The sequence below is a fragment of the Gallinula chloropus genome (assembly GCF_964237585.1).
Source record: "Gallinula chloropus genome assembly, chromosome: Z".
In the NCBI taxonomy this organism is placed as follows: Eukaryota; Metazoa; Chordata; class Aves; order Gruiformes; family Rallidae; genus Gallinula; species Gallinula chloropus.
Window position 1 is genome coordinate 75992025 of NC_140089.1, and position 15162 is coordinate 76007186.

A 15162-nucleotide genomic window follows, 5' to 3' on the forward strand; every position below is an offset into this window, starting at 1 on the left:
TTTTTTTTTTCAAGTATCAGGTGTCTTCTTTTTAATTAGTGGGGTTTTTAAATCATTATTAATAGAGTACGGGTAATCAATATCTGAAAGAAACTACATCTCTATCAGAAGACCAGACTAGGACAGACAAAGAAAGTAATACAGGTGAAGAATCTTCTATACTGGCCAATCCTCCTCTTGATGTTCAGCATGTACAAGCCTATGATGATCCCGGCGAAACTGATTTTGGGTATGTTTGGGGTTTTTTTTAACCTAAGAACTCTAGTTGGTCATAATTCCTCAGCCAAGCACCATATCAATATGAAGAGTTGTGCTGTCGCTATGTGTTATATACATTGGATTTTGAGTGTAAAATCAAACTCATACATGTTGTTTACAGCTGCAGGAAGCAGGTTAAATATGCTCCATCAGCAGATGTACCTCTTGGTAGAAACCAATGTAGCTGTTGTACATGAAGTGAATTGTACGTGGTTGTTTACAAACTTAGTCATGTGGAAGTGGAGTCTAGGTGTTTTTATATAACTGATACTATGGTTTTCTGAAATAATTCAGGTAACTTACACTCTTTTTAGTGTAACTTCTTTCTGGTGAGACGAGAGTTCGCAACATTGTTTTTCCTGAATTTGTAATCTAGCAATGTGTGCATGACAGAAAAATAGATGGAAATATTTGAAATACTTTATTTGTTAATATTTTACATGGTTCTGAAGATGGAGATTCCTTAATCTGAAACCATTTTTGAACCTTTTATCTTCTGCTGCACTAAAAACCCAAGATCTTTCATATTAGTGTTCCAAGATATTGTGTGTCTGACAGGTTTCTTGGGGGGGGGGGGTGTTGTTGTTGTTGGGGTTTTTTTTAAATGAAGGCAGGGTTTGTGAGAAATAAATTTGAAGTCATGGTGCAGTTTATGCCTTCTGGTTTTGGTAGATCATATGAATTAGTTCCATTTTTCTGCGTAATTAGATGTATCTTTCAGATCCACATCTGAAAGATGGTACCATTAATGTTACTGAAATATCACTACTGTACCGAAAAATAATATTGATCTTGCTTTAATTGACATTCTGGAAGAATCTTTATATGAACATTAATTATATTACAGCAGAGTGTATTTTACATTTATGCTGTAGCTTGGCATCTGAGAGGAATGACATGCTTAAAGATACTCCTATTACTTCTGTTATTAATTACCTTTTGTAATTACCAGAATGTCTACAAATTCAAAATATTTTGATGAGATGGAAACTAATCATGGGACTTGTTCTGTGCATGAAGATTTTAATGAAGTGGAACCATTTGTTCAGGAGGAGTTAGATGTATCATCAGAAAGAGAAGGTTTGTTTTTATAACTTTTGACTATAGTCTGACATGCAAAACGGTAGGAATTTTGCCTGATTAGGATTGTATATCCTGCTGTTTGTTTAACCAAAGTATGGAAATAAGTTTTACTCGTTCTATTGAAATTATCATTGTATTACATCTTGTATTATAACTAAATGTTTAAGGATTGCTTTCTCAAGACTTCCTGATCCGTTTTCCACTTACATGATTTTTTTTTCTACAGAGGTAGGACAATGTATGATAACATCTTTCATTCTTTTATTTACTTTCATTCAAAAAAATTTCATGCAACTATGTAAAATAGGATTTGAAAACTGTAAAAACAATATGCATAGGTTCAGTTTATCATATTCCTACCATGAAAATAAGCCGCTGCTTTTTTCCTTCAGGTACATCATCTCTAGTAATACAAATTTTGAATTTGCGGAGACATCTCTTAAGGAAATTAGTAGACTAATGTAACCACGTGGCAGAAATCACAACACAGTGCTGTATATCATGTAATTTTTTGATTTAAAGTAGTTCTGTTAATTTTGTAGAGTTTTTTGAAGAGCCATTCGAAACTCCAAAAAGCTCCAATAGCTCTGTCAAGATCAAACCTGTGGATCAACAAAGAGGAAAGGTACTTTACCTCCTTGCTTAGAAGTATCAAATCACTATTAATACTCTTTTCACAGTGTCCTGAATGCCCACCAAACTCCCCTTTTCATTTGGGCAGGGAAGAAAATGTATACCAACAAGCCTAGGTGTTGCGAGTTCCCATGTCCAAAATCCAGATCTTGGGAAATAATTTATATCCAGGGGCTTTGGAAGTGCAGAGAGGCACTAGGAACAGACTATACACCAATATGGTTAGAAGTAATCAGTACACTTTATTCAAGCCGGTAGCTGTTTATGTACATCTGAGGGTTACATAACTAGGGGCCAGAATAGGGGGGGAAAAGGCCATCTGCACCGTATCAGGTCTTTATCACCACAATGGAATTTCAAAGTACCATGAGATCTCCTTACACGTTCTCATTCCCAAGCCTTTCAGCCCCTTGTTAGTGAGTTCTTAAGGCTGTTTTTGCAAGCGCAAGTAGCTGTGGCCTTGATCAGGTAGCCAGGCTCCCACACTTAGGAGTGGAGATAAGGACAGGGAGAGATCATTCCACAGTCAGCTTCACGGGCAGAACAGAGTCAACACAGAATAAAAACAACAGCACCTAATTTATTGCACAGAGACACACAGTCTCGCTTCCCGACTTCCCAATCTTGAAACACCTCCCCCTATCCCTCCCTTCTCAGGCTCAACTTTATTAATTACTTCTGATGCTTCCTCTGCCCCAGGTGTCACAGGGGGAGATGGGGAATGGGGATTTTGGTCAGTTGATCACAAGTTGCCTTCCTTCTTAGCCAGGGGGCATTCCTCACACCCTTCCCCTGCTGCACCGTAGGGTTCCACCCACAGGAGACAGTCCTTCATGAACTTCTCTAAAGGGAGTTCTTTCCAATGGGGCTTCAGTGCTTCACCAGCTGCCCCAGCGTGGGTCACTGCTATGGGGTGCAGTCATAAATCATAGAATGTCTCTCAGTCACTCAGGCCCAGACTGCTCTGGCCTCATCCCCCATGGAATCACAAGTACCCCCAGCAAACCTGCTCCAGCATGGGGGGTCTCTCTCCACAGGCTGCAGGTCCTGTCAGGAGCTTGCTCCAGTACGGATCACAGCATCTTCCATGTGTCTTCACCCACTTTAGTCAGGGGCCTCTCCGTGGACTATAGGTGGGATCTCTGCTCCCTGTCCTTTTCCATGTTCTGCAGGGGGAAAACCTGCTCCACTGTGGTCTTCTCCATGGCATGCAGGGACACCTTTCCCTCCAGCGCCTGGAGCTCCTCCTCCCTGCTTCCCTTCCTTGGCCTTGGTGTCTGCAGTTTCTTACGTCTTCTCACTCCCTTCTGGAACAATTGGTATGGAGCTGCACCAGGGCAGGTTCAGATTAGATGTTATGAAAGAGTTTTCAGGGCCTGGAACAGGCTGCCCAGGGAGGGGGTTGAGTCACCATCCCTGGATGTGTTTTAAAAAAAAGGGTAATGAGGTACTGAGGGATATGGTTTAGCATAGGACAAGAATGGTTGGACTTGATGATTTTAAAGGTCTTTTCCAAACTTGGGATTCTCTGGCTGCAAGAAGTGTCTGTTTGCTATTTTCCTCCTAAATGTGATTCCCAGAGGCACTCTGACCATATCTGATGGGCTCAGCCTTGGTCAGTGGTGGGTCTGGCCTTGAGCCGGCTGGTGTTTGCTCTGTGGGGCCTGCAGAGAGCTTCTGGCTGCTTCCTGCAGCCCCCTCCTCTGCCAGAACCTTGCTGTGTAAAATCACAACGCATACATACAAAACCATATGAATTTTAAAAAAGCAAACCAGGTGGTCTTCTGTTTAATAGACAAGTTTTTAATGTGCATTTTCTTATACTAGAAAACTGCACTAACAACTCTTTTTTTCTTAAATTGAAGTCTGAAGTTGTCACAGGGTGATTAAGCAAAGACTCTACCACTTGTTGGCATGCTTGCTTCTCTTTAAGTAAATATGTAAATATGTTTATTTTGCTCCTGTCTGAAAACTCAGTCTGGATCTGTAAATGAGCCTAGCTTTATCATTCATCATTGGTTGCTAGTCTCCTTTCTTTGAAATTGGCTAAGGACTATTTATGCTGGAATGTGAATTGCAATGCTATTGGTTCATTTGCTGTAGTACTTAAGAGTCAGTGTTGTTAATGGCGTTAGAAACAAGGAATGTATTGTGGTCTTCAGTTCTACAATTCATTTTACTCTAGTGAATCTGTGACACGTAAAATACTGCATTTCTTTCAATTTCTTAGTTTGTAGATAGTTCGTGTGTAATAGGATTGCTTCTGCATTTTCATCTTTGCGTAGGTGGTATAGGATTACCAGAGTATATTTCCAGTGTACATGAATTTGAAAATAATGACTTAAAGACAGAGATACCTAGTATTTCTGATTTGTAGCTCTTCCAGTAAGTGTGTAACTGTGGTTAATTTTCAGTCAGATTTTTTCAAGTGTCTGATTAATCAAAAGTAGGTTTGTATTAGGCTAATAATATAATACTGTGTTGAAGCAGAAGGGGGATATAAAATTCACAAGTGCAAATGCATGTCTTTATATTCCAGCAGGTCACCATTTCAGATGTAGATAGACCCCAGGAAGATCAAAAGGTGGAAGAAACTAAGAAAAGACAGGCTGAGCAGAATGTGTGAGAGACTCTTTTGTTGTTTCAATTTCTCCTTTAACTTTGCTTAAAAATCTAAAGTAGTTTTGTTATTGTGGTATCTAGTGAAGAGGGGTTTTGCTGCTGTTAGTAGGGTTTTCAGGCTAAATACAAGTGTAGAGCTGTTACTCTAGGAAATTTTAACAGTTAATTTGTCACACAATGTAGAAGAAAGGGAGGTGACTAGGAGGCAGAAGGTGAGATAAAAAAGAGTATGGCAAATAAGCTTGGAAAGAGCTTTCCCTCGGAAGAGGGAGGGAGATATTTTACAGAACTTTAGAAATTTGCCTCATTTGATCTTCTAATTTTTTTATGTTTTAAAATATCTTTAAATTTATAACGTCTTATAAAATTATAGGAACGGTCCTTAAACCTGGTTGTCACATCATCTGTTTGAATAGATTACTTTTTAGTTTGATTTCTCTGAAGTTTTTCAGGGGAAGAAGCTTGTGTAAGCACAGGGTTCATTATGTTTACTCTGAGTCTTTTGAGATTTTTTTCATTTGTTTTAATGTCTAAAAAATTAGACATTAGCTTATTATTTTAATTAGCTTTCTTCTTGGATCCATCAAATTTATAGTAGTGAAACCTGAAACAAACAGTGCCTGAATGTCTTGATAATTAGGAAATCTATTTGTTACGGCATAAATATTTCTGTGTTTGTGTAATGTTTATGAAAAACTTAAATAGCTAAATTGTAGAAAGACTTAGAATCCTCTATGATTTTTAACCGAAATTTTTGTTTTGAAATAAACAGAAATAACTACACATAAGATGACTCTCAGGGATTTCTTATGCTTTCCATTTTTGGGGAATGCATATTGTAATGATATTAACAGTACTGCTTAGATTTGATTTTCTCTTTTGTCAACTCAGATCAACCGCTCTTTTCCATGCTGTGTGTGTTGAATAGCCAGAACCTTTTCAATGCTTTTGTTTGAGTCAGCTTCATATTGCTACGGAGACAAATCCTGAATGTCAATATTTGCTAGCTCAAATTGCAGTGTAATGCAGTTACTGAAGCAATGCAGATGAGTATAGCTCTGATCAAGTGGCTTTCATGCTATATTGTTACTTACTTAAATAGTTTTTTAGAATTAACATCATAACAGATTATAATATTTACAATACTAATTTTTCCTTTATTTATAGCATGACTGAGGTCATTACTAGCACGACTTCTCACTCATTCTCTTTAGAACAAGATGCAGAAGCTCCTCGGTAAGATAAACCTGTAATGTTTTATAGTAAGAAATGGACTATGCTTATTAAATTTTGAGTCTGATGTGCAGATTTGACTATTGTTGCAGTTTTGCGAGGCTGTGCTGCTGAGACAGTTTTTGTAAGCTGCAGTTAATAGTTTTCTGCCAGCCTCAGTGTGAACTTCAGACAATTCAAGGCCACTGTTGTGGCAAAGAGATAATCATAGCACTTCTGAGAATGACATATAGGAGAAAAAAAACCCAGAAGCAGCTACATTTTGCCACCAGAGGAGCGAGAAGATGTAACGAGCTGTGCAGACACCAAGGCTGGGAAGGGCAGGGGAGGAGCCACCCCAGCTGCTAGAGAGAAAGATGCCCCTGCAGCCTGTGGACAAACCCATGGAAAAGGCTGAGACCCCACCTGCAGCCCGTGGAGGGGCTCCACGCTGGATGGAGCAGGTGGAGACATAGAGAAGACGCTGTGACTCTACGTTGGAACAAGCCCCTGCCAGCACTTGCAGCCATGAGGAGAATCAGAGACACAGAGATGAGAGAGAGATATTTCCGCCGGAACAGGTTTGCTGGGGGGAGTCTTGGAATCCCATGGAGGACTGGGACTGAGAAACACTGTGATAAAGACATAAATTCCTGTGGGAAAGGATTCATGTTGGAAAAGTTCATAGAGGACTGTCTCCCGTGGGTGAGACCCCATGGTGCAGCAGGGAGAGGGTGTGGAATGAATGCCCCCCCCCACTCTGGCTGAGAAGGAAACCAACTTGCAAGGGACTGACTGAACTCCCCCATCTCCCAGTCCCTGTGTTCTGTCCTGCGATCGGGGGGAAGAAGGGAGTGAAATCATGACTAGAGTGAAGTCTGCTAAGAAGGGAGTGGTGGGGGGTAAGTGTTTTAAGATCTGCATTTGTTTTAAGATTTGGTCACACGCCAGACTCCAGTTTTACTCTTCTTTGTAGTGTAGTGTAATAAATTAGACAGTTTTCCTTCTTCACTTGGTGTTGAGTCTGTTTTGCCCATGTCATTGCTGACAGAATGATCTCTCCCTGTCCTTATTTTGACTCTGGAGCTTCTTTATATATATATTTTCTCCCCTGTCCAACTAAGAAGGGGAGTAATAGACTGACTTTGATGGGTGTCTGGGCTCCAGCCAGGGCTAAACCACCACAGTCCTTTTTGGTGCCCAACGCGGGGCTTGAGGAATTTGAGATAAGGACACTAATTGGATGAGGGAATGGGCAGAACAGACTGAACAGAGCTGGGTAGTATAATAATTGTAGAAAACTTCTGTTGGGATGGGGATTTTAAGCACGGTTGTCATATATGTGATTCTCAGAGGTGAGGGGTGGAATGCTGCAGTTTTGCGAGGCTGTGCTGCTGAGGCAGTTTTTGTAAGCAGCAGTTAAGAGTTTTCTGCCAGCCTCAGTGTGAACTTCAGACAATTCAAGGCCACTGTTGTGGCAAAGAGATAATCATAGCACTTCTGAGAATGACATATAGGAGAAAAAACCCGGAAGCAGCTACATTTTGCCACCAGAGGAGCGAGAAGATGTAACGAGCTGTGCAGACACCAAGGCTGGAAAGGGCGGGGTAGGAGGCACCCCAAGTGCGGGAGAGAAAGATGCTGCTGCAGCTCATGGAGAAACCCATGGTAGAGCGGGTGTGCCCCCCTGCAGCCCATGGAAAAGGCTGAGACCCCACCCGCAGCCCATGGAGAGGCTCCATGCTGGATGGAGCAGGTGGAGACTTATAGAAGATGCTGTGACTCTACATTGGAACAAGCCCCTGCCAGCACTTGCAGCCAGGAGGAGAATCAGAGACACAGAGATGAGAGAGAGATATTTCCGCCGGAACAGGTTTGCCGGGGGGAGTCTTGGAATCCTGTGGAGGACTGGAACTGAGAGACACTGTGATAAAGAGATAAAGCCCTGTGGGAAAGGATTCACATTGGAGAAGTTTGTCGAGGACTGTCTCCCATGGGTGACACCCCACGGTGCAGCAGGGGGAGGGTGTGGAATGAATGCACACAACTTCCCCCACTCTGGCTGAGAAAGAAACCAACTTGCAAGGGACTGACTGAACCCCCGCATCTCCCAGTCCCTGCCCCGCTGTGCTGCGATCGGGGAAAGAAGGGAGTGAAATCATGACTAGAGTGAAGTCTGCTAAGAAGGGAGGGGGGAGGGAGGTTAGAGGTGTTTTAAGATCTGGAAAAGGAAAACCGCTCATGAAGAAGTAACCGAGAACCCCATCGTTTCCCAGTCCCTGCCCCCCTGAGCAGGGGAAGAAGTGAGCAGGATCATGGCTAAAGGGAAGTCTGCTTAGAATGGAGGGGTGGGGGGAAGGTGCTACTGAGAACCCAATTTTCCCCAGTCCCTGCACCCCTGTACTGCGAGCAGGAGGGAAGAAGGGACCAAAATCCTGACTGAAGTCTGCTAAGAAGGGAGTGGTGGGGGGAAAGTGGTTTAAGATATGCATTTGTTTTAAGATCTGGTCACATGCCAGACTCCAGTTTTACTGTTCTGCGTAGTGTAATAAATTAGACAGTTTTCCTTCTTCACTTTGTGTTGAGTCTGTTTTGCTCATGTCATTGCTGACAGAATGATCTCTCCCTGTCCTTATTTTGACTCTGGAGCTTCTTACTATATTTATTTTCTCCCCTGTCCAACTAAGAAGGGGAGTAATAGACTGACTTTGGTGGGCGTTTGGGCTCCAGTCAGGGCTAAACCACCACAACTATAAAATATTTGCAAGTATAGTACCTGCAAAATGTAGTACTAAGTAGCATTTTGGTAGTATAATCCTTGAGGAGTCTTGCATGTTGTCATAATCCTTGAGGACTTTTGCATGTTGTCCAGAATATGACATGAATCAAACATGTTAATTCAGAGCTACCACATTTCAAGAGATGTGATAGTTTCATTTTCTGCTCTCAGGCAGAATTAGTATAAACTACCTAAACAAATTCTAAAATTATATTAATATTAAAATAATTCTTAAAATTTATGTCCTACAGCAAACAGGGAGAATGTTGGAAATGGGGAAGAAAGGGCTCAGAAGTCAATCCTAGACTTTCATTTCTAGAACAGTCCTCTGTGTTTTTTTTCAGTTAAGAGCAAGGCCTGAATGTTGTAGCCCTTTGAATGCTATTTTTCTGTCTCTAATTTAATTTTACTGGGTTTTTCATGTCGGTTTTTTTTTTAAAAAAAAACTTTTCTCAAACTTTGTGTTTCAGGCCGTACTTAAACATTTTAGTTGTCTTCCAAAAGATTCCCTCTGTCCCTTCAAGCCTGTTACATACCCAAAACTTTTTCAGTGTTACTCTTTAGCTATTGCTTTATATGTCTGTTTCTTCACATGCATGGAGGCCATTGTGTTCGGTTGTGAAAAATCTGTTATCTGTCAGAAAAATGTCAGCATTTTTCTTCAACAGAGAAATCTCTTTTGTATCAATTTCTGTTAATATAGGTAAAGTCCTTCAGTTTCTTTGTAACTTACTGTAAATCCTAACCTTATTTTATCTGAGGACTTCCCCTACTTGATAGTCTTTACCTACTAAAAGATCTAATTATCTCTATGAGAAAATTCAGTATATAATCCTAGAATCGTTTAGGTTGGATTGTCACTGAAAAAAGCCCAACCACTTATATACATACACACATATATATTTACACACATTCCATATATTCTGGTACATTATTTTGTTTTCTGATCTGAATTTTTGGGATTTATTTTTAATTCCCAATATATGAAGGCACGTTTATTTAAGTGAAAAGGAATCTGCTATCTCTCTTTTTTCAGCTATTAACATCCTCCTTGATTTTCCATCAGCTGCTTGAGTTTGACCAGCCAGGCCCTCTTTCTATCAAATCATTGTTTCCTGCCTGTATCTCCAGTGAAGATAATATTTCAGATACCTTTGTAACTAAAAATCATTTAATTTACATCTTTACTACTGGTTTTGTTTGCCATATTAGGAAGTATTAAGGAAAATGTCATACATACTCTCTAGTGATGATTGTATAGTGTTAATTATTACATTAGTCCTATGCATTAATTAATACATATAAAATTTTCTGTATTCATTTAAGACCAACTCATGTAGGTATTCTGAACTCCCAATGTTTTTCATACATTTTTTCTATTCCTTTTTAAGTAATACAGAGATTTCTGTAAGTGATGGTCAGCCTTCTCAGACTGTTGTGTCAACTATGTTGAGTGCTGCCTCCAATACTTCCGTTTTGGCAAAGAAGCAAGAAATCAAGGAAGAAGCCTCTACAGAAGAGAAGCTAAACACATCAGAAACTGTCAGGCAGATGCTCCAAGATGAAATGTTTAAGTTAGTGCAGGTGAGAAGTTATCATTATTGAAAATAACATTCGTAATACAAACTCAGTTACTTAAAACGCTTAATTGTTTTAACAATTAAGATAATTGTGTTTTAAAGGTGTTCTGTGTGTGGTAGTTTTTGAAAGACACTTCTACTTCCACATAATGTACTAGGATTTAATTTTTGTTTGTACATTGAGACAAGGTTACATGATAGGACAAGGGGCAATGGATGCAGGCTGGAGCATAGGCGGTTCCATGTGAACATAAGGGTGAAGGTGACAGAGCTCTGGGACAGGCTGTCCAGAGAGGTTGTGGAATCTCTTTCTCTGGAGACATTCAAAACCCACCTGGACATGTTATTGTGTGACCTAATCTAGGTGATCCCGCTCTGGCAGTGAAGTTGAGCTAGATGATCTTTCAAGGTCCCTTCAAACCCCTAACATTCTGTGATATCATGACATTACGCTTACTCATACTTCACCAAAAAAGTGAAGGAATTGGTCTTTCTTTGTAGCATAACCTCACTGTATTCTAAAAGATAGCCCAGCCCAATAAGCAATCATACAAATGAATTGTTATTGAAACTTTAGGATGCCATTTATTTTGTCACCTATATTAACACTATAATGAACAGTTACAGTATAGACACAGCTTTTTTTGCTAAGATTTCTGTTAAAGTTGTTTACAGTGTTAACTTTGTGTATGTGTATTCAGCTACAGCAAATCAACTTCATGAGTTTAATGCAAATAGTGCAGACATCCTTTGCCAACCCGCCAAACGTGCAACAAATTTTGCAACAGCATCAATCTGTTCACCTGGAAGGAAGCCAGCCTGCACACACTGTTGAAGTCAATGGCTCTCTGAAAACTCAACTGTCCACTCGAGACAAAGGAGAAACTGGTCAAAAGAGTTCAGATTTTCAACCAAGGAATAGTTTAAGAGTTGAAAGCAACAATGGTCATATGAAAGTAGGTATATCAAAGTATATCAAAGTGTTGTTTATGAAGACTGGTCTGTATATCTGATATGTTATCAGTCCTGTTAAATTAGGAAGTATTCTTGGAGGGACTGCTGAAGATGACAAAAAATTATACCATTTTTGTACATATATAGTGTATGATTGCTATTTAAAGCTATTTGTAAATGCTGTTTGTTTGCTTTTCTGGTTTAGAATCATCTGGATGTGAATGTTTCTTTAAGCCTACTGGAAAGCCATAGAGAAACAGGACTTACGCCACGGTCTCAAGATTTGCATCCTTCAACACCTACTAAACCACTTCATCTCTTAGCTCCTTCCTCAGGCATCCAGAAAACACCGAAGCTTATCCCAGTGGAAAAAAACCTGAATTGCTCAAATGGATTTCCTTTGCTTAAGCTTGAATCACGTTATAATTTCAAACCAGCATTTTTACATCCAGTAGAATTGTCATCAGCTTTTGCTAGACCACCCCCAGTACCACGAATAGCTTGGAGTTCATCAGATACGCTATGGCACCATCAGTCATCATACCAACCAAGAAAGACTATGTCAAAAGAAAATTTGAACATGAGCAGATATGAATACCCTGAGGTCCCAAGGCAAACGCATGATGAAGGAAAAAGATGGGCAGAAAAAGTGAATAAAGGACCTCCCAGGCATCTAAGTCTAGGTCAATATGAAGGACAGCAGGAAGTTTCACCTCAGCAGCAGTTCTCTGCAAACGTGAATATGGACAAAGAATTGAAAGTGACTGGCATTCCACTGTTACATTTGCAACTTGATCCAGTACCTAGACTTCCATCATTTGTAAGGCAGCCAATCACTACTACTTTAATACCTGTTAAACCTGCAACAAAGGAGACTGGCTCTAAAGAAATAGTACAGCACACAGGAGTATCGCTACTCCATGCTAATTTACCTCAAAAAAAGAAGGTACTGAATTTTAATAATTTGTTTTTCCTAGTTGTAGAGTTTTTTTCAGTTTCATGGATTCTTACTCATCAAAAATAAGTGTTCCCAGACTCTATAATTTGTAAGTGTTTAGAACAGCTACGAGAACAGATATGAAACTGAAGTACATTCTTATTAGCATGTCAGTTGAGGCTGAGATTCTGGTCTGATGCTCATACTTTCTCTACAAATTGTTACAAGTGTTGTGTTTGTATAACTGACATCCAAGCAGGATCTGCTGCTTTCATCCAGTTTGACTGAGGTTCCCCCTCTGTTTCCTGTGTTGTAGTTTCATTTTTGTTTCCTTCTCTCTTTGAACCCCTTCAGGCACCAAAACTTATTCCGCTTCAAGACCTCATTGCATTTGAGCAACGCCACCAGCATCATACTGTGCCCAGTGCTTCCTTTGGACAAGAGCAAACTGAACTTATCCAGTTACTAAAAACTGATGTTGAACCATTTGAACTAAGAGATGTGCAGAATAATACAAAAAGGCAAGAAAAACTTTAAAAGTGGGTCTTCATTTTGAACAACTTGGTGGTAACATATACCTTCTAGCTTTGTAATCAGTGGGATTTTTTTACAGAAACTTGAAATAAGGAGGAATTGAGTGTAATTTTATTGGAGTAGAATGAAGAAGCAAATAGTAGTTAAGACACAGAAGAATAAGTACAGCATGAGGGCATGGAGGAGTTGATGCTGTTATCAGTCTAGTAGGAAGAAAATTTGAGGTGAAATGTGTTTCGTACTGGTATCTGTGGTTTAAAGTTGTGATCTGGCTGATTGCTGTATACTGTTTATGAAGTGCTTTGCTGCTTACACAGTGAATCTTAATAGGCCTGCACTGCATATTGTCACTGTTAGCAGTGATCTTCAAGGAAAGGGCTATGCTCTTTTGATGTAATGGAAGGTGTAGGCTCTGTTCCTGAATCCAGAGAGAGATTAGAAAAATTCCTGCTGAAAGGATACTTTGTTTAGTTTTGCTAGGTTGTTAATCATTATTTTTGATATGTGATTATTCCTTCTTAATTGATCACACCAGTACTTTAAACAAGTTTTTTTAAGCTGTATGCTTATAGAATAATTGAATGGTTTCAGTTGGAAACGACCTTCAAGGTCATCAAGTCCAACCATCTCTCCAGCCCGACTAGGTCCAACATTAGACATTGTCACCAAGTACAACATCTACTCTTAAACACCTCTGGGGTTGACTCAAACACCTTCCTGGCCAGCCTGTTCCAATATCTAACCACCCTTTCAGTAAAGAAATTTTTCCTAATATCCAGCCTGACCTTCCCCTGACACAACTTCAGACCGTTTCACCTGGCCCTGTCACTAGATACCAGGGAGAGGAGACCAAGCCCCACCTCACTATAACCAGCTTTTAGGTAATGTAGGGAGCAATAAAGTCTTCCCTGAGTCTCTTTGTCTCTTTTTCTCTAGACTAAACAATCTCAGCTCCCTCAGCCACTCCTCATAAGATTTGTCTTCTAAACCCTTCACCAGCTTTGTAGCCCTTCTCTTTGTTCAGTTCTCATATAATGCCAGTACATTCCTCATTTTTCACACATCTGTTTTCTGTGAAAGAGTTAATGGCATCTAGAACAGAACACTTCTCATGGTGCTTTTAACTCTGGCAGCTGGAGACATAGACTCAAAATGATTTGTCAGCTCTTAAGGTGAAAAACAGTTGATACGTAAGTATCTGCAATCTAGAGTTTACAAGTTACAATTGTTGTCTTATTGCCTCTACTTATCAGACGCTAAAGAAAATTTGTAACTTTTAAAATAAAATAGTTAATTAGAAAGTTTGGATGATAACAGATGTTTGTTTCTTGATAGAGCATTTCTTACAGAGTCTTTACAGGCATTTTTCACAGTAATGATTGTACACAAAGTATAGATATTGAATGTTATGCAGTTTGTAATATTTGAAATAAATAGCGTATTAGAGAATTTGCAGATTTTGACAGGATAAGCATTTTTATGAGTTCTGTCACAATTTTGTGTAGCTATCTGGTAGGCAAAAACAGTGCTTTGAACTAATCTAATAATATGCAATAGTTGTGGGGTTTTCCACCTTTCTTTCAGTGTATATTTCTTAACAGTAATACTTAGAAAATAATGATAGGTATTCTTGTTATTTCAGTGCAGTTCTTCTTATTTGTAATTAATATGTTGACAGAAAAAAAAGGCGTGAGAAGAAACAAATGGAAGAGGAAGAGAAGAAGAAACAACAAAGTGTGTCCTTCCGCCCAGATGACTCCATCATCAGTAGTAGTGACACAGTGAGACATGTGGAACCAGGGACTGAGGTACTGAAAAATGTTATTTTCTTTGCCTTTTCCACTCAAATATCAGCAGGAAAGAAAGCAGCAGGAAACTGTAAACCAAAACAATCATGTAAAGCTCTTCCAGGCTCTAGCCTAGAAGCAGTATATTTCATTTATACCCTTGATTTCCAGTAAGAAAGATACTTATTTTTATACAGTCTTTCAGGGTTGCTTTTGTTTTGCCTGAGATGTGAACTTAGTATTTTGACAGGATATTTCTCTGTATATATGACAAACTGCTTTTTAAAAAATAAGGATCTGTTTAGCCTAGCAGTAATAATAGTACAAATGACTTAGGCATTACTCTTTTCACATGAGGCTGGATGATGATAATGTAAGAGTGAAGATGGGGAGCACGAGATTTCAGTTCTGTCTCAGCCAGGAAACTGAGTTGAAGTCATTGTCAAGCTCTTTTTTATTTGTGCACTTCTACTGTTTGTTTACTTAGGCCATTTTGGTACCTTTTAATGTATTTGGGAGTTTTCCTTGCAAGTACCAGATTTCAAGCTAGAACATTATGTGTTTTAAAGTTAGAGCAGTAGCTTCTATTTCTGATCCATAGCATACCTTTGAGACTTCCATGCCCAGCTCTGCATCTGGAGAGCCACACCAGAGCTGGGAGATGTTAGTTATGGTACAGCACAGATACCACATTGTTGTGGTTTTACCTTGGCTGAGAGCTGAGATCCACGCAGCTGCCTGCTCTTTAAAGGACAACAGGAGGGGGAGAAGGTGGGGGGTGTG

The 15162-nt window shown here is 39.7% G+C and overlaps 1 protein-coding gene across 1 annotated transcript in view; it reads left to right on the forward strand.

The window, feature by feature from the left end:
• The window catches only part of CPLANE1 (ciliogenesis and planar polarity effector complex subunit 1), a gene marked incomplete at its 5' end in the record, with an annotated part of 61933 nt that overhangs the window by 26237 nt on the left and 20534 nt on the right, over positions 1 to 15162 (forward strand). The window contains 10 exon segments of the mRNA XM_084278517.1: positions 66 to 229; positions 1211 to 1338; positions 1884 to 1966; positions 4514 to 4596; positions 5764 to 5832; positions 9979 to 10171; positions 10869 to 11123; positions 11327 to 12067; positions 12413 to 12579; positions 14271 to 14400. Coding sequence (XP_084134643.1) covers positions 66 to 229; positions 1211 to 1338; positions 1884 to 1966; positions 4514 to 4596; positions 5764 to 5832; positions 9979 to 10171; positions 10869 to 11123; positions 11327 to 12067; positions 12413 to 12579; positions 14271 to 14400 — 2013 coding nt within the window.